Here is a 17,915-nt window from a genome sequence, read left to right as displayed (position 1 = left end):
AGCCATCCACTTGTGGTACTTCTGTTATAGCAGTACTAGATGACTAAGACACCATGTAACTGCACACATAATTTTTGGTTGTTTTAACTGTTGTTGAAAAATTGTACATGTTGTAGCATTTACTGAAATTGTCCCTTTTTTTCATGTACTTCCTAGTGTTTTTATTTACCTTGGTCAAGTTGTGCTGACTTCACCCATAAATATTTTTAAAATTTTAATAGCATTTTATTTAAACCAAGATTTCCAAAATCTTACTATTTAATATATAATCAATACAAAAATTGTTAGTGTGCTATTTTACAATTTTTTTTTGGCATGTCTTCAAAATCAAGTGTGTATTTCCTACTTATTAAAAAAAACTCATTGCCATTGGGTTGATTCCGACTCATAGCGACCCTGTAGAACAGAGTAGAACTACCCCATGGGGTTTCCAAGGAGCAGCTGGTGGATTTGAACTGTCCACCTTTTGATTAGCAGCCGTAGCTCTTAGCTACTGTGCCACCAGGGCTCCAGCTCGATTTGGACGCTTCAAGTTCTCAATAGCCACATGTGGCTCATGGCTACCATCTCTGTAAGTATTTTTAATTGACTGAATAATTGATGATTTTTACATGTGTGTTTGACTGTTGGTGCCGTTAATGTAAGATGGTTCAGGAGACTGGGACTAACAGACCAAACAGCATCCACAGCACCGGGACATTCTGGTAGACTTGGCTTTATGTCCAATCGATCAGCGCAAGCTAGACATTATAATGAACCAGATAACTAGCATCTGTTTCTCTACTCAACTTTATTATTTTCAAATTATTTTCTGTATGTTGTTACTTTTCTGAACTATAAAATTCAAGCTCCTGGAGAGTAAAAGATAGCATCTTTCACTTCTATATGTTTTCCATATGAGCATTTCTGGATTGGATGTCGGTACCAGTGGTTTTAAAGGAGCCTGTGTTACAATGGAGCCGCGTGGTGCTCAACATCTGCTGTCTCCTAACGAGTGCTGTATTCAGGGTAACAGTGCTGGTGCACAAAGGTAAAGAGAGCCTTGGCAGGGCTTCTGTTAGGGAAGCTGGGTTTGCTTCCTTCATTAATTACTAATGGAGCATTAACGCATGCATTCTCCCTTGAGCCAAGTTGGATAATTCCTGGCACAACTTTCAAAAGTTGAGACATGTATTGATGCACCCGAGAGCATGCCCTATAGCAAGCACTCTGGTGGCTATAGTGCCAAAATTGTACAGAGCCTCAAATATATCAGTATTAAATGTATTGATACGTCTGTCTCACCTTTCGAAGGTCTTGGGTTAGTGTGGGGTACTACATATGAATCCTCAGAACATCTCTGGAAGCAGTCGTCCTGGTATGAATTGGACAAACTGTCAGAAAGATGCAGAAAGGTTTAAAATGAAAGGATGAGCAAAGATTTGCCAATCAAACACAAATGAAAGGAATGGAAGTGGCAACACTAATGGAAGAAATATGTCGAAATTTGATTTGTCAGTTTTTGTTTTTTGTTTTTTTTTAACTTAACAGCCAATTAATGATACAATTAAAATGAAGAATTTATACCGTTGGACATGCCAAATAGCACAGCATATAGCATAGCATAGCAAGTAGTAAAGCTAAAACAAAGTAGAGATTTACAGACATTTGTTGGTAGTAGTAGATTTTAAAGGCACAATGGTGGTATAGTGGTTAAGTGCTTAGCTGCTAACCAAAAGGTCGGCATTTCCAGCCCACCAGCTGCTCTGTAAGAGAAAGATATGGCAGTCTGCTTCTGTAAAGATTTCAGCCTTGGAAACCCTATGAGGCAGTTCTTCTCTGTCCTATACAGTTGCTATGAGTTGGAATCGACTTGACAGCAATAGGTTTAGTTTTTTAGTATATTTTGACATACAGCCATCACACTATGATAATTCAAATGCGTAAAATATGAATAAGGACATAAAACAACATAATTAACAGTGTAGAATAATTAGCTATACTTAGAAGTTCATGGGCTATATAAAAATACATCTTATTTTAAATATTCACATGGAAAATTGAATCGTACGGCAGGCCACAAAAGAAAAACCATTTTTAAAATGCAGACATTTTCTTAAAAGCTAGTGAGCAGCCATCTAAGATACATCAATTGGTCCCAACCCAACTGGAGCAAAGGAGAATGAAGAACACCAAAGACACAAGGAAAATATTAGCCCAAGAGACAGACAGAGCCACATAAACCAGAGACTCCATCAGCCTGAGATCAGAAGAACTAGATGGTGCCCGGCTACCACCAATGACCGCCCTGACAGGGAACACAACAAAGAGTACCTGACAGAGCAAGAGAAAAGTAGGGGTGCAGAACTCAAATTCTAGTAAAAAGACCAGACTTAATGGTCTGACTGAGACTGGAGGGACCGCGGAAGACATGCCCCCAGACTCACCGTTAGCCCAGAACTGAAAGCATTCCTGAAGCCAACTCTTCAGACAAAGATTAGACTGGACTATGGGACATAGAATGATACTTGTGAAGCAAGTGCTTCTTAGCTCAAGAGACTAAATGGGCAGCTCCTGTCTAGAGGTGAGATGAGAAGGCAAAAAGGGACAGGAGCTGGTTGAATGGACACGGGAAATCTGGGGTGGAAAGGAGGAGCGTGCTATCACATTATAGGGAGGGCAGCTAGGGTCACATAGCAATGTGTGTATAAATTTTTGTATGAGAAACTGACTTGAACTGTAAACTTAAAGCACAATAAAAAATAAATAAAATGCAGACATTTTGCAGTCTACCCTCTCTCATCACAAAACAATAAAATACAATATAAATATAAACAAAACCAACAACCCAGCCACTTGGTAGTGTCTATATTTGGGGGCTATAGGAATTTGGAATTAAAGGGAATAAGGTTGTCTTTTCAAGGCTAAACTTTCATAAAACACAATAAGTTAAGGTCGAATGATGTAAAGTCACCTCAAAGAGATTCCCAGAATACTAAGATCTAGCCATGATCCTATTGAGTGTATTAACATTGCCTAAGGTTAAAAATAAAAAAAGGTTGATCCGAAGGGAGGCCGGTTTAACAAACAAAGAAAAAAGCAAGTCTCAGAGGCACACATTGGCAGTGCCCATCCAAGCAAGACAGAAGCCTCATCCAGCTGGACTTAGTATAGTCCTATGGGCAAGACCAAGGAGCCTTGGTGGTGCAACAGTTAAGTGCTTGGCTGTTAACCGAAATCTTGGTGGTTTGACCCACCCAGCAGTTCTGCATAAAGATTCCAAAACCAGCAACCCATTACCGTCGAGTCAATTCCAACTCATAGCAACCCTACAGGACAGAGTTGAGCTGCCCCATAGGGCTTCCAAGGCTGTAAATCTTTACAGAAGCAGACTGCCACATCTTTCTCCCGTGGAGCTGGCTGGTGGGTTCGAACCACCGACCTTTAGGTTTGTAGCCAAGTGCTTCAACCACTGTGCCACCAGGGCTCCTCTGTGTAAAGATTACAGCCTAGAAAACCCTGTGGGGGCAGTTCTACTCTGTCACATGGGGTTGCTGTGAGTCAGACATCGACTCAATGGCCCACAACAATAACAATGGCAAGACTATCCCTCTCGTGGAGGTGGAAGCACCGAGTCATTTTAGCCTGATAAGGTTCAATTTCTTGTGCACCAAGGCATGTTTTGATTCTGATTTGGCCTCCGTGTAGAGGTCCACATACAGGGTGGCTGTGCATTAAGGGAGGTGTGAGAGTGAGACTTGTGGATCTCAATAAAAACAAACAAAATCTGTTGCCATCAAGTCGATTCCAACTGTTGATAAATATGAATCTGTTCTGGGAAATATTTCACTCTTGTGTTGGAAAAGTAAGTTTCCTAAACTTTACAGATTGGTATGGCTGCAAGAGAAAGGGTCCAGAAACTGGCGTGCATTTGTATATACAAGTAAAGGAAGTTACTCACTGTAAATTGTTCTTATTCACAGCTTCGTCTTGCTGCTCAGAGAGGTTTTTGGTATGCATGAGTGATTTAAATATTTGTTGAAGGAACGAAATAATTGGGGAAGGACAGGCTTAGTCAACAAATGCCGGTGAGATAATAGGTTAACTATTTTACATACACTAAAATAGCCCTCACCCGTCTGTCAGTTTGTCGTCCTCTGGTGGCCGGGGTATTGCTGTGAAGTTGGAAGCTATGCCATTAGTATTTCAAGTACCAGTGGAGTCACCCATGGTGGACAGGTTTCAGCAGGGCTTCCAGACTAAGACAGACTAAGACTGAAGATCTACTTCCGAAAATTAGCCAATGAAAGCCTTACGGATCACAACAAAACATTGCCCACCTTGGATCAGGAGGGATCATTTGCTGGAGGAGGACATCGTGTTGGTGTAGTAGAGGACCACCGAGGGGAAGGAGACCCTCAGTGAGGTGGAATACCACAGGAGCTGCAATGATCGACTCGAACATGACAGATGGCGAGGATGACGCAGGACCGGCAACGTTTCGTTCTGTTGTCCGTAAGGTCGCCGTGAGTCGAAGTCCACTTGACGGCAGTTGACAACAGCAACGAAACAAGGAGCACAGGGTTTAAAGAGTTAACTCTCAAAAAGAAAAACTGACAGAAATATGCAAATGTTGATTGTACTTTTGGAGGGACAGCAACCTTGTAAGCTAAGAAGGACGAGAATAAATCACAAAGGCAAATAACAACAAATTTGACTACATAAATATTAAAAACTTATGTTAGCAAAATATAATTACAACCAGAATTCAAAGTCAGACAACCCAGGAAAATGCTTGCAGAAAATGTGACAGGCAAAGGAGGCCTGATATCTTTATTATGTAAAACATTCCTACGAATCGATAAGAGAAACACTGAAATTCCAAAAGCGTAAAGACAACTCACAAAAAAAAAGGAATTAAAACTAGCAAAGAAACACATGGAAAAATATTTGACCAAGCTAGTAATCAAAGACATTCAAAATAAAACTAATTTTTAAAGACTTTTAAATTAGCAAAGAAAATATTTTTAAAAAATGTTTTTAAACAAAACCCAATGCTGGTGAAGATGTAAAAGTGGGGTTCTCATATTTTGTTGTTGAATTTTTATAAATTGGTACAACCTTTTTGGAAAGCAGTTTGGCAGTATAATATCAAGAGCCATAAAAATGTTTATAGCCTTTGACCTGGTAATTTGACTTCTGGGAATCTATCCTGAGGAAAATTAATCCAAAATATGGAAAAAATTAAATGCCTTAAACTGGGAAGCACAAAATGTCCCACAATAGGGGAATGGTTAATATGTCATGAGAAAAAAAAAAAAAAGGATAGAAAAACCACTGGATAAAAAACGACATAAACCCAATGCCGCTGAATTGATTCTGACTCATAGCGACCCTATAGGACAGAGTAGAACTGCCGCATAGGGTTTCCAAGGAGCAGCTGGTGGATTCGAACTGCCAACCTTTTGGTTAGCAGCCTGAGCTCTTAACCACTGCACCACCACGGCATAGCCATTTATAATTATGGGACTAAAGAACATGCAGCCACATGGAAGAATCTAATGCTTTAGTGTTAAGTGAAAAAAGAATGAAAATGTGTATATGAAAAGACACGCCAAGAAGAAAAGACTGAAGGAACTACACCAAATTTTAAGTGGTTGAGCTAGAATGGCAAGATGACAGGTGTATTATTTTCTTTACCTACTTCTTTAGTTAAGGTTTGTCTCAGCCTGTTCTTGTCTGGATGGCAGTTGTCGCCACCCCTTACTCCATGTCCAGCTTCCACAGCCTACCCATCTGTGATGGTGCACTTCAAGTTCCAGCTCATCCAAGAAGCCTTCCCCATCCCATTAGCCAACTGAAACTCCCATTCCTATGCTCCCATAATACAGTGTTGTTGTTGTTGTTGTCAGGTGCCATCAAGTCAGTACCGACTCATAGCAACTCTATGTACAACAGAATGAAACACTGCCTGGCCCTGTGCCATGTTCACAATCGTTGTTATGCTTGAGCCCATTGTTGCAACCACTGTGTCAATCCATCTCCGTGAGGTTCTTGCTCCTTTTCACTGACCCTGTACTTTACCAAGCATGATGTCCTTCTTCAGGGACTGATCCCTCTTGACAACATGTCCAAAGTGTGTAAGACGTAGTCTCGCCATCCTTGCTTCTAAGGAGCATTCTGGTTGTACTTCTTCCAAGACAATGCAGTGTTAGCATGTCTGTTATAGCATGTATACAATTTGCGTTGTGTGGAAATATATGTACAGTATGTATCTGTTTCCACAACTGAATTTTCTCTCTCCATAGCGGGGGTGCTTTGCCTGTATGATATGTCTGAATAAATATTAGTTGAAGTGAATTGAACTGAGATGAATGACTTCTGATTTCCTGGCAGGTGGCGCTCACGAAGGTCTGCAACACTTGGGCCCTTTCGGCAACATTCCCAACATCGTGGCAGAGTTGACTGGTGACAACATTCCTAAGGACTTCAGTGAGGATCAGGGCTACCCAGACCCTCCAAACCCTTGTCCCATTGGAAAAACAGGTAATGGACAAGCCCTTGGGTTCCCATGGAAGATAGAGGCTTTGGGAGGAAATTAGAAATTCCAGCATCAGCTACTAATAATCCAAAAAGTATTATTTCTGTTCTGATGAGCTCCTATGTATTTACAAGTGGATAAGAAAGGGCAGTTTATTCCAGAACACTTGTGTGAGTTCTGGTGTTCAGATAAACCCATGTAGGACTTACTTGCCAAGGCTTCACCTTCTGTCTCTCTCCCTCCTTTGTAATTGATGCTCTTGTTTTGCACTTGCTACTTTTTTAATGAAAAGGGAGAAAGCACTGTTTTCAATCTCCTACGATACAACTGCTGCCAATCTTTAGTGTCTTTGGAACTAGTTATTTGTTCTGTGCATTATCCATGCCCTTTCATTTTCCTTACTTCTGTTAACAGTCAACATTTCAGCTCTGTCACACCAAGTTACTGTCTTCAAATGTTTATTTGGAGAGGAGTGGCATGGGAGAGAGGGGGTACAGAGAGGTAAGAGGTTGGTTAAGGAAGAAGGTCGAAACTTTCCATACTATAGGCAGTCCTGGGGTTACTAATGTCCGACTTAATGGACAACTCGTACTCACCCTTTAATGTTATGTAACTTGGCCCTCACTCTGATAACAACTGAACCAACCTCTACTCACAACAAATCCTTAATCACAGTTACCTGCTCTGGCTACACATGCTTTTAAATCACTGAAAGGCTTCAAGCCTTTTCTTGCAGTAAAGTAAGGCTAAATAAGAAGTCAGATGCACCTGTTCTGACTCACCTACGTATTCAACTTAAAGACTTAAAAACACAGTTAGGAATGGATCTCATTGGTTACCTGGGGACTGCCTGTACTCATGTGTCCCTCTCATTTTCTCCCCTTCTTACCCCTAATACCAAAGCAAGTGGTGGGTGGGCTGCACTTATGTTGGTCTTTCAGCAGCGTACCTAGACGGTTAGGAGTAGTGTCTCTAGACTCAGACTAAAAACCAGAAAACCAAACCCATTGCCGTTGAGTCAGTTCTGACTCATAGTCATCCTGTAGGACAGGGTAGAACTGCCCCATAGTTTCCAAGGAGCGGCTGGTGGATTCGAACTGCCAACCTTTGGGTTAGCAGCTGAGCTCTTAACCACTGAGCCACTAGAGGTCCGGGCTCAAGCTACCTGGGTTCAAACCCAACATCAAGTTATGTGACCTTGAACAAGTTAATTAACCATTGTACTTAGGGTTTCTCATTTGCAAAATGGGGGTTGTTGTGGGAATTAAATGAAACTATTCATTTAAAGCACTTAGCACAGTACCTATCACACTCAATAAATTTCATCCTGATCATAATTAGCTAACACTCCTTTGCAACTAGTTAGTAATGGTGCAGTGGTTAAGAGTTACAGCTGCTAACCAAAAGGTCGATGGTTCGAATCCACCAACTGCTCCTTGGAAACCCTATGGAGCAGTTCTAATCTGTCTTATAGGGTTGCTATGAGTCGAAATCGACTCAATGGCAATGGGGTTTTTGGTTTTTTTTTTTCTGTTGGGCTAAAGAGCCCCAGTGGTGCAGTGGTTAAGTGCTCTGCTGCTAACCAGAAGGTCAGCAGTTCAAACCCACCAGTGGCTCTGCGGGAAAAAGCTGTGGTAGTCTGCTTCCGTAAAGATTACAACCTTGGAAACCCTGTGGAGCAGTTCTATTCTGTCCTATAGGGTTGCTGTGAGTTGGAATTGACTCAATAGCAATGAGTTTGGGGTTTTTTTGTTTTGTTTTGTTTTCTTGGGCTTGTGTTAACTTCTAGCACGAGAGTAATCTTTTCCCCTAAACCCAATAATAATAAAAGTAGTTACTTATTATCCCCATTTTACATATAAGGAAACTGAAGCTTAGAGAGTAACTTGCCCATGGCTATCCATTTATCAGTGAGCTGGGCCAAGACTCAAACCCAGGTCTATGTGATTCAGGACCGTGCATTCAGCCATCACCACATACTGCCTCACTCTGACATTCATGACAGTACTGGCCCCTCAGTTTCCCTTAAACACAGTGTAGGCTGTCTCTGACAGAGAATGCTCCTCCTTTGGTCTAAGGTGAGGCCTCTGTTTTCCATGGAGCCTAGAGCCTCCATCTTGAGACAGAACAACCAAAGTGGTTGGATGTGGCCAAGCCAGGTGAGACTGCTGGCCCAGGGCTGTGGGAAAACGTGAATCCGCAGCTCCATCATCTCAGCCACATCTTACGTACTTGTTTGTAGGCTTTTGGAGAGGTAGGAGGAAAGACCTGCTCGGTCTCAAGAGCAACAGTCTCCTTGGGGATCTGGATAAGTTGATCAGGCAGTGTGCTGTAGTGGTTCTGAGAGGGCGGTCCCAGGACCAGCGACATCGGCCCCACCTGGGAACTTGTTAGAAATGCAGATTCTCAGGCCTTACCCCACACCTGTCCCTGGGGGGTGCAAATAGATACTCAACTGCTAACCAAAAGGCTGAAAGTTCAAGTCCACCCAGGGGCACCTTGGAAGACAAGCTTAGCCATTTACTTTAGAAAAATTAGCCATTGAAAACCCTATGGAGCAGAGTTCTACTCTGACACACAGGGGCAGATTACCCAATAGGCAAGGTAAGCACAGTGCTTACCTTGTTTTCCAGATCATCTGTAGTAACAATTTCACACGGATGTGGTGAAACCCTTGTGAAATTTCACGAAGATGTGGTGAAACCCGTGTGAAATTGTTACTACAGATTAGAAAGTAAGGGATTGTAAATTTGAAAAAAGGCTTTGATTCTGTAGGAAGGTGCTAGGGGTTGGGAGAGAGACAGATGCCAGCCAGACCTGGAAGCAGAATCTTTGACTTGGTGAAAAACTGTGAAATTGTTCACTACAGACGATCTGGTAAGCAGGGTAAGCACCTTGCTTACCTTTCCTGTTGGATAGTCCGCCCCTGCTGACAAAGATTGAGTTGCCAGGAGTCAGAGTCGATTTGAGGTCAACTGGTACTGGTACCCGCGACCTACTGAATCACAAACTCTGGAGGTGGGTCCAGCGATTTGTTTTAACGAGCTCTCCACATGATTCGGATGCACGCTAAAGTTTGAGAACCACTGGTATAGCAGAATGGAAAGAGAACCAGAGTTTGAGCCAAGAGATCTGACTTCTGGTCATAACTACAAGTATCAGTTTATGTCCCTGAACCAAAACCAAACCAAACCCGTTGCCATCGAGTCGATTCCGACTCTTAGCGACCCTATAGGACGGAGTAGAACTGCCCCATAGAGTTTCCAAGGAGCACCTGGTGGATTCAAACTGCCAACCTTTTGGTTAGCAGCCGCAGCCCTTAACCACTACACTACCAGGGTTTCCTTTACGCCCCTAGGCCTCCCTTTATCTGTAAAATGAAGACATAGTCAATGCCTTAAAGAAACATAGAATGTTTAAAAAAAAAATTCAAACGGATTACTGGGTGATCATGCACGACATACTGTGGACTTAGGGGATGCTGGGAGAACCATCAAGGTGGGCTGATATAGTTGGATAAAATCCCAACCCTCGGCTCCTGTCTTCTCACATGTTGTCTGCCGTTTCTTTTGGTATTCTTCCATTAAGCTAACATATTTCTCAGTCTTTGTTCTACCACAGTTCACATTCTAAAAAGGAAATTGCTTGCTAAATTTAGTAAATTTGTAAGAAATTCCTTGAGCAGGGCTGTATCTCCACATCTCAGTCTGGGCCCACTCAAAAGCACTTGAGAAGCAATTAGGCAACTATTGTGAAGCTGCCTTGTGCAGGCTGTCCCTGAGCGCTCCGTTTGGTTTTCCTTTCCTACATGCTAATTGCTATAGATGAAGAACTTAGATAAATAGGTCAATGAAAGTGGAGAGACGCTTTAAAGCCACGTTAGGGATTTGTTCAAAATGCTAATGACTTCTACACTAGCTTCGTACTGCTAAGAGCTGAGAGACGGTGGATGTTTTAAGCTGCTGCTGGAACTTTGAACTGTCTCAAGAGACTAGACTACCTGGTCAATTGTAAATAGACCCTTTTCAGTATTTACTTGGATGCCTTGTTACCTTTTTGAAAAGAGATCCTATTTCCTCCCCCTATCCCTGCATGAAATTCACACCCCCCCCCCGCTTTTTTTTTTTTTTTTAACTGTTGTCTAATTATTTCATTTTACTAACAGGAGACTAAGACCAGGCATGTTATTAGAAAAACAAGGTCCCTGATATACAAGTAAAACTACTAGCAAATAAAAGATAAACAGAGACCACTGAAAATGAGGCTATGGAATTTTTTTTTTTTTTAATTAACCAGCTGAGCTCTCAATCTGGGGTCTTTACTGATCTTTTGAGGTTACCTTTTTCCAACTAAACTGTAGTAATCTTAACCTAAGGAGCCCCGCTGGTGCACTGGTTAAAGGTGCTCGGCTGCTAACCAGAAGGTCGCCAGCTCGCACGCATGGGAGAAAGATGTGGCAGTCTGCTTCCGAAAAGATCACAGCCTAGGGAACCCTATGGGGCAGTTCTGCTCTGTCCTACAGAGTCGCTGTGAGTCGGAATAGACTTGACAGCACACGACAACGTGACGACAACAACAAGGCACGTTGGAGATGGAGAAAATGACTCATCTTTAAAGCGTTGCGCCTAGTAAGGATTGTTCTAGAAATGATAGCGCTCAGGAAAAAGCAGCGGCTAAGAGGGATAAATTCTTTCTTGGATTTCAGTGGAGGACATGTTTTATTTCCAAGAGCAGCCCTAGTATACATTGACATTTAAAGGGAGACGGTGGGAAATAAACGACATGTTGAGACCCCACTATGTGGCAGGTGCTCTATGTATGATCACCTCTAATCCTCACAGCAACCCTGTATGGTAAGTATTTTATTATTCCCATTTCACAGGTGAATAAATGGAACTGGAGAAGCTAAGTTAACTTTCCCAAGGAACGAAGCCTATCTATCATTCATGAGCAGGAATTTGAGCCTTGAGCCTTGGTCTGTCTGACCCCCAAGTTTACCCCATTACCACTAGAACACAGAACGTCCAGTACAGCCTAGTGGTTGTTATTGTATTGGTTGTCCAATGTACTTTCTCTGCTAAGCTAAAGTTGTTTCTAAAGAGCTCCCAACATCGAAGAGAAAACAGTGAGATGTGGGACAGAGGTATATTAGTGAGTGAAATATTTGATGTTAAAACAAACAAAAAAATTTAGTGGCTTCACACAGGAGAAGTTGATGTCTCACTTGTATGAAGTCCTGCTGGAGGTGGGTGAGGTGTGGTGGAAGGCTCAGGTCATTCAGGATCCCGGACTGCCATGTGCACACTTGGCTTCCACAGTTGCCCTGGTCAGCACCATCAAGCAAGCAGACCAGCAGATGGGGCTGGAGGGTGAGCAGGAGAGGATCACGTGGGAAGTTTTTATGGACATCACTTCTGACCACATTCTGCTGGCCCAAACTCAGACGTATGACGCCACCTCATTGCAAAGCAAGGCTGGGAAGTTAGTCTAGCTGTGTGTTGAGGAGGAAAGGGAAATGGGTTTGGTAAACAGCCAACCAGCATCTGCCGCAGGTAGGCGGAGGAGTGGGAGTCTGGGATGAGCAGTCCCATCCAACCAGGAGATGAGATCCAGAGAGAAAGTGAGTGAGAGAGGCCGATGTACATAGAGTCTGACCTTTGGGTGTCTAGTTGTTTTAAATAAATTAACTCTTATAATAAAGATAAATGCCCTGGCCATTCCTCAAAAACCTTTGGCTGTTTGCAGTAGATGAGGATGGATGTCTGGAAAACACCCCTGACACAGCCGAGTTCAGTCGACAGTTCCAGCTGCAGCAGCACCTCTTTGACCCGGAGCATGACTATCCAGGCCTGGGCAAGTGGGTGAGTCCAATCTTAATTCCTAGGAGAGATGTTACACTCTGGCATGCTGAAGGGACTGATGGCAGAGATGAGCGGTCTGGGTGCGGGCAGAGAAGAAAAATTACTTAGAAGCTGATTTTTCAGAAATCTCTGGCCGAGAGGGACTTGGCGTCATTGCCGTTCCAAACAACTCTCGTGTGTCTAGACAGCAACCTGCATCAACCTCATTAGCTACGGTCTCCAGAGGCTTCTGCTCTAGTCTATTCCACAGCCCGCATGATCACATAGTCTATATCTCACCAGTGTCTCATGCAACTCTTATAGAATTGTATCCAGAAGTACCATTTTTTAAAAAAAAGGTTACTGAGAAACTTTGCAGATTTGATCTCTAGACCAAGGAAGGCGATCACTGCCAAATCAAGGAAAGAAATACCAGACATTTAGAAACAGACATAGTTCTACTTTACAGAAAGAGAAGAAAACTTCCACAATGTGTAGCAGTGAACTTGCTCTGTGTCGCGGGGAAGAATCTATAGCTGTCATTTCAGGGAGTTGCTTATCGGCACTTGGAAAGAGAAATCATGACCATTTGGCGCAGGTTTGCTAAAAACAAGTCTTGTCAATCTAACTGCTCTTTTCGTTGCCCAAGTTATTCATTTACTTGCCAGCTTGATGAGGGAAATGTGAGCACAGTGCTCTTATACTTCAGCAAAGTATTTGACAAGATCTCTCATGATCTCCTTTTGGGAGAGGTGAAGAGATACAGCCCAGGTGTTAGAACATCACTGAAAGGGAGCTTGTCAACAGAGTCTGTATCCACAAGGAGGGAGGTTTCGCATCCTATCCTGCATGTCTTAGCACTACCCAACTCCACAGTTTTACCCATGTTTATAATAAAAACATAGCGCGTGTACTTAGTAGATTCCCGGAGGATGACATGAAGTTGGAAGGGATGGCACTGGATGACAGAGTTGGGATTCAGTAAGATTCCAACATGCTGGAACAGTGAGCCAAAGAAGATCACAGTTGCATGGGGCTATGTCTCTGTTCCTGTGGTTGGGCCTATGCAATGAAATGGTGAAGCCATGTGAGCAAAGTGGGGAAATACTTAGGAGTGTTAATTCGCAGATAATAGTAGGTGGTCAATACAGCTCTGGAATGAGTGGATGAATGAGTACATGAGCAGATATCCCAAACTACAGAAGCCCTGCCAAAGCTCTCTATCCCTTTTCAGCTCATGATGGCAGATGACCTTGCTTCCCATTTACTGAGAATATTGAAGTCTCAAGCCTAAACTACCTCTCTTCCTTTTATGACGTTTTAGAGCAAGATGTCCCTCCTCATTGATGACCACTTTCATTTTCTCAGCATCTGGCATCAACATTGCACTGAGTCAGTTCCCTCTGCCTTCAGCATGCACAAGTTTCCCATCTTAAAACAACAAAGCAACACCGCCGCCTGAGTTAATTTTACTTTCTCTAATACACATTGGAGTCCCTGGGTGGTGCAAATGGTTAATGTGCTTGGCTGACAACCAAAAGGTTGGAAATTCAAGTTCACCCAAAGGCACCTCAGAAATCTACACCCAAAGGCCTGGTGATTTAATTCAGAAAAATCAGCCATTGAAAACCCTGTGGAGCAGAGTTCTACTGTGACACACGTGGGGTTGCTATGAGTCGCAATCGACTTGACAGCAACTGATTTTTGATACGCATTCTTCTATTTCCCTTCTTTTCGTAAGCAGGTCTGTTAGGGAAGAGTGGTTTGTGGAGTCATTTTCAAGGCTACCAGTAGAGTTGAAACATGTTGGAAATGAGCAAAATGAAGCAAGAGGGTTGCCTAAAAAAAAGTCAGAGTGAGGGCAGAGTGCCCGTTTGGTGATGTGAAGAGTGGGAGAGATATGGGACCTTGTCTCTTTTCAGTCTTCCCCACCTCTTTTTGAAAGCCTTTACAGATTGCTTTCACAAAGTTCCACACACTTCTAGACCTTCAATAAGAGCCCAACTTCATCCTTTATTCTTACCTTCTCTAAATATTGATTTTTCTCTCAGTCATTCCCATTCATTATCTACATCAGAGCTGAAGACTAGAATTTAGAACTCTATGCAAAAGCAAATACTATTACAGATCAATGGTCAGAAACCATGTTTACGTAGCCTTTATTATCTGTAATCATGTGTTTGTTTACACTTCAGTTTCCTTAGTTTATTTTCTCATTACCGCCGAGCCGTAAAGCATGATTTGTTTGATCTTCACATGGAAGTGTGAATTGAGTGTGTTTTGCTTTTCTAAGCTGGCGCTCACAAGCCTTCCGCAGTGTTTAGATAGCTGATAGCATCAAGCTTGTCCACAACATCCTTTAAGTTAACAAAATAATTATCTTTTACAATCGAACTGCACACCAAGTCTTGATTCCTTATTTGCCAATATGTAATGCTCCCTTGTTTTTGACATTCGCCAGCGCTGAGTCGTCAGTAGTGATGCAAAGATTATAAATATCAGCGTTGGTCTTGTTTCCTGTTTCTCTTTTTGTGTTAATACATCGAGACACATTTAATAAATGCACATCGTATGCCTACCAGAGCCTGTGCTAGATGGTGGGGGTACAAAGATGAATAATAATAAAAATCAAACCCATTTCTGTCAAGTCGATTCTGACCCATAGGCACCCTATATACAGAGTAGGACTGCCCCATAGGGTTTCGAAGGCTGTACATCTTTACAGAAGCAGACGGCCACACCTTCCTCCCCCAGAGCAGCTGGTGGGTTGGAAATGCCAACCTTCCAGTTAGCAGCTGAGCGCTTTGCCAGTGCACCACCGGGGCTCCTGTGAATAATAATCATCACAATATTTATTGAGCACGTACTATATGCCAGGCACTGTGCTTAATACTTTACATGAATTATCACCTGTCGGCTGCCCATTCCTATCCTTCACATTTTACAGATGAGAAAAGGCAGGCTTCAGGAGGCTCAGACCTGGTGACTGGCAGAGCTGGGATTTGAACCAGCCCATCCAACACCAGTGCTCTTTAAAGGCTGGATAAATCCCTTGTCTTTGTATGGCTCGTCCCTTGTAATGGGGTCCTGAGCTTCTCCTTATCTAGCCCTCTCTAGGAATGATTGCCTTTTGGACAACCTGCACACCCACAGCATTGAGTGGCTAGAACAAAAGGCTGGCTGGGCCTTTCACCCTCTGTCTTTGCACATCAGCTGCCAAGTGTTAGGCTCCAGGGAAAAAGATGTCTCGTAAGGCAAATATTTTTCCTTTCCAAAAGCTGTTCACATCTTTGCATCAGGGGCTCTTACTTAAACCAAAGCAGTTGATCTTGGCCAGAACCTGAGCCATGGGTGAAAACGAGGGGCCAGGACCCTCTCTCACTGGTGCAAAAGTGTATTCGGAAACAGGATGTGCAGTTGTTGCTGTTACAAACAGGGAAGCCTGTGCCCAGACATCCCAGCCTGTGGCAGGGTAATGCCCTGAGTATCCCAGGCCCTGACCCCCCACCATGATACCAGTCTAAACCCCTGCAGTCATACCTACATTGCAATCCCAGCCAGAGCCGGCTTCCTCTATCTAGTGTTTAAGATGATCTGTTACACAGATGACAGAATGGCAGTGATGGAGCTCTGCCAACCCCAGGCTGTCACTTATTTGTCCATCTTAGGCAGCTGAACAAGGAGCCCCGGTGGTGCAGTGGTTAAGTGCTCGGCTGCCAACTGAAAGGTTTGGTTCTAACCCACCAGCCACACCGCAGGAGAAAGATGTGGCCGTCTGCTTCTGTAAAGATTACAGCCTTGGAAATCCCGTGGGGCGGTTTACTGTGTCCTGTAGGGTCGTTATGAGTCGGAATCGACTCGACAGCAATGGGTAACAGGTAGGCAGCTGATCATGATGGTGCTCAGAAGGTCTCCTCTGTAGTCAACAACCCCCCACCCCGCCCCGCAGCTTTGATGCTAACTCCCAGGACCCTCTCTGTGCATCTACAGAAAGGCCACTACAGACTGAAGGAAACGAAGCTCACAGCCATCCCCTCGTTTCTCGAGGGAGTGAGCTGCACGTCTGCCTTTTCTCCCCTCTGATATTCCCCAAGCGGGCAGGAGGGAGGGCTGTGGCCAGCTCCGGCAGCCTCTTTGGTGGTGGAGGCTTCTTTGCTCCCTGGCGCAGACTCCCTGCATAGTTGAGGCTGGGCATGAGATACGCATTGTAAATTGTGGGTGGGGGAGATTTTAATGAACATGAAAATTATGACGCCCGTTCTTGGCATTTGCCATTTCCATCTCCAAATCCACCATTTAAAAAAAAACTTTATAACCAGATACTCAGAGGACACAAGTGTTGTATGAACTGGTTCCTTACTGAAACGTACCAAAATGTTGCCTCTCTCTTTTTTTTAAAATCAATATCAGGGTATTTTATTTAGAGTAAGATGAATCATCTCTTTTATACATTATTTCCCTTTTGATTAAAAACCCCAATAAATAAAACAGCACAAATAAAGCCCCCAGCTCTCCCATTCCGGCTTCAGGTTAACCATTCTGTCTTTGACAATCTCAGTTGAAGGGAAAATCTGTCGAGCATGTGTCTGATACTCCAGAGCTCATTTAAGTCCACTGTGTGTTGGAAATACAGCAATATGTGGAAATACTTATACAAACTGTGGTAACAGAGCCCCTTTTTCCCCCCACCAACATAACTTCCCTTTCTGCCAAGAAGTTTTTTGGCAGTTTTTTTAAAAGGTTCACTCTATTAAAAATGTTATAGACCAAATGGTTTTCTGATTGTCTTGACTGGGGGACGCTGACTGCAGCCACGGAAGGAAGGGTTTCAGAAGTCAGAATGTCTCGTTATTTACATAGAGGATTGAGGTTCAGTCTGACGCTCCTCCAGAAGACAGTGTGTGCAGTTTGTAAAAATGGAGTGAGATGCAAAAGTAAAACGAGATAAAATTGTTTGCTCTAGACAAAAGCTGTTCACAGTGAGGAGGTGAGCTTCCAGCGCCCTGTGTTTTAGCCCGTTGAGTTTCCCTGTGTATGTGATTGTCGATGGCACGGGTGTGCCCCAGGGCATTGGGGCGGGTTTTTATTAAAAGCTGTACAACCACCAGCTTTTCTCCTGTGTCCTGTCTTTCTGACACGACATTCTTCTCGTCTAGTTTTGTTCCCAGAATATGTGTATGCAAATATCCAGGGGACACACCAAGTATTGCTTTTATAATAGGCATTCACTGAATCTGATCCGTACTTCTACGTTTGTGTTTTCTCTCCTTTCACATCTAGAACAAGAAACTCCTTTATGAGAAGATGAAAGGAGGACAGAGACGAAGGCGAAGGGTAACGGCCGGCCGGGTGGTTGTGGGGATCCCCGGAGCTTCCTGAGGGGCACAGTTGATAAGCTGAACCCCCAGCTGCTGGAAATTAAGGGAATCCTTTTAGATGCAGCCCTGAGAAGGCAGAAAGGTGGTTCTGTGTAACAGGGGCGACGCCCAGCAAGTCCACCCTTGGTTTCTGCCATGGTCCTCCCAAGCTTTAGCACATGACTTGTGGTGGAGCCC

General features: G+C 43.4%; 1 protein-coding gene across 1 annotated transcript in view; it reads left to right on the top strand.

Annotated features, from left to right (window-relative positions):
• SCG5 (secretogranin V) overlaps positions 1-17,915 on the top strand; it is a 73,272-nt gene that overhangs the window by 49,540 nt on the left and 5,817 nt on the right. The window contains exons 2-4 of the mRNA XM_004380597.2: positions 6,376-6,525; positions 12,269-12,381; positions 17,641-17,694. Coding sequence (XP_004380654.1) covers positions 6,376-6,525; positions 12,269-12,381; positions 17,641-17,694 — 317 coding nt within the window. The remainder of the gene's footprint in view (positions 1-6,375; positions 6,526-12,268; positions 12,382-17,640; positions 17,695-17,915) is intronic.

The sequence above is a fragment of the Trichechus manatus genome, unplaced genomic scaffold (assembly GCF_000243295.1).
Source record: "Trichechus manatus latirostris isolate Lorelei unplaced genomic scaffold, TriManLat1.0 scaffold00076, whole genome shotgun sequence".
Classification (NCBI taxonomy): domain Eukaryota; kingdom Metazoa; phylum Chordata; class Mammalia; order Sirenia; family Trichechidae; genus Trichechus; species Trichechus manatus.
The sequence above is the reverse complement of the archived record's forward strand: the minus strand, read 5'-3'. Positions and strand labels throughout refer to the sequence as shown.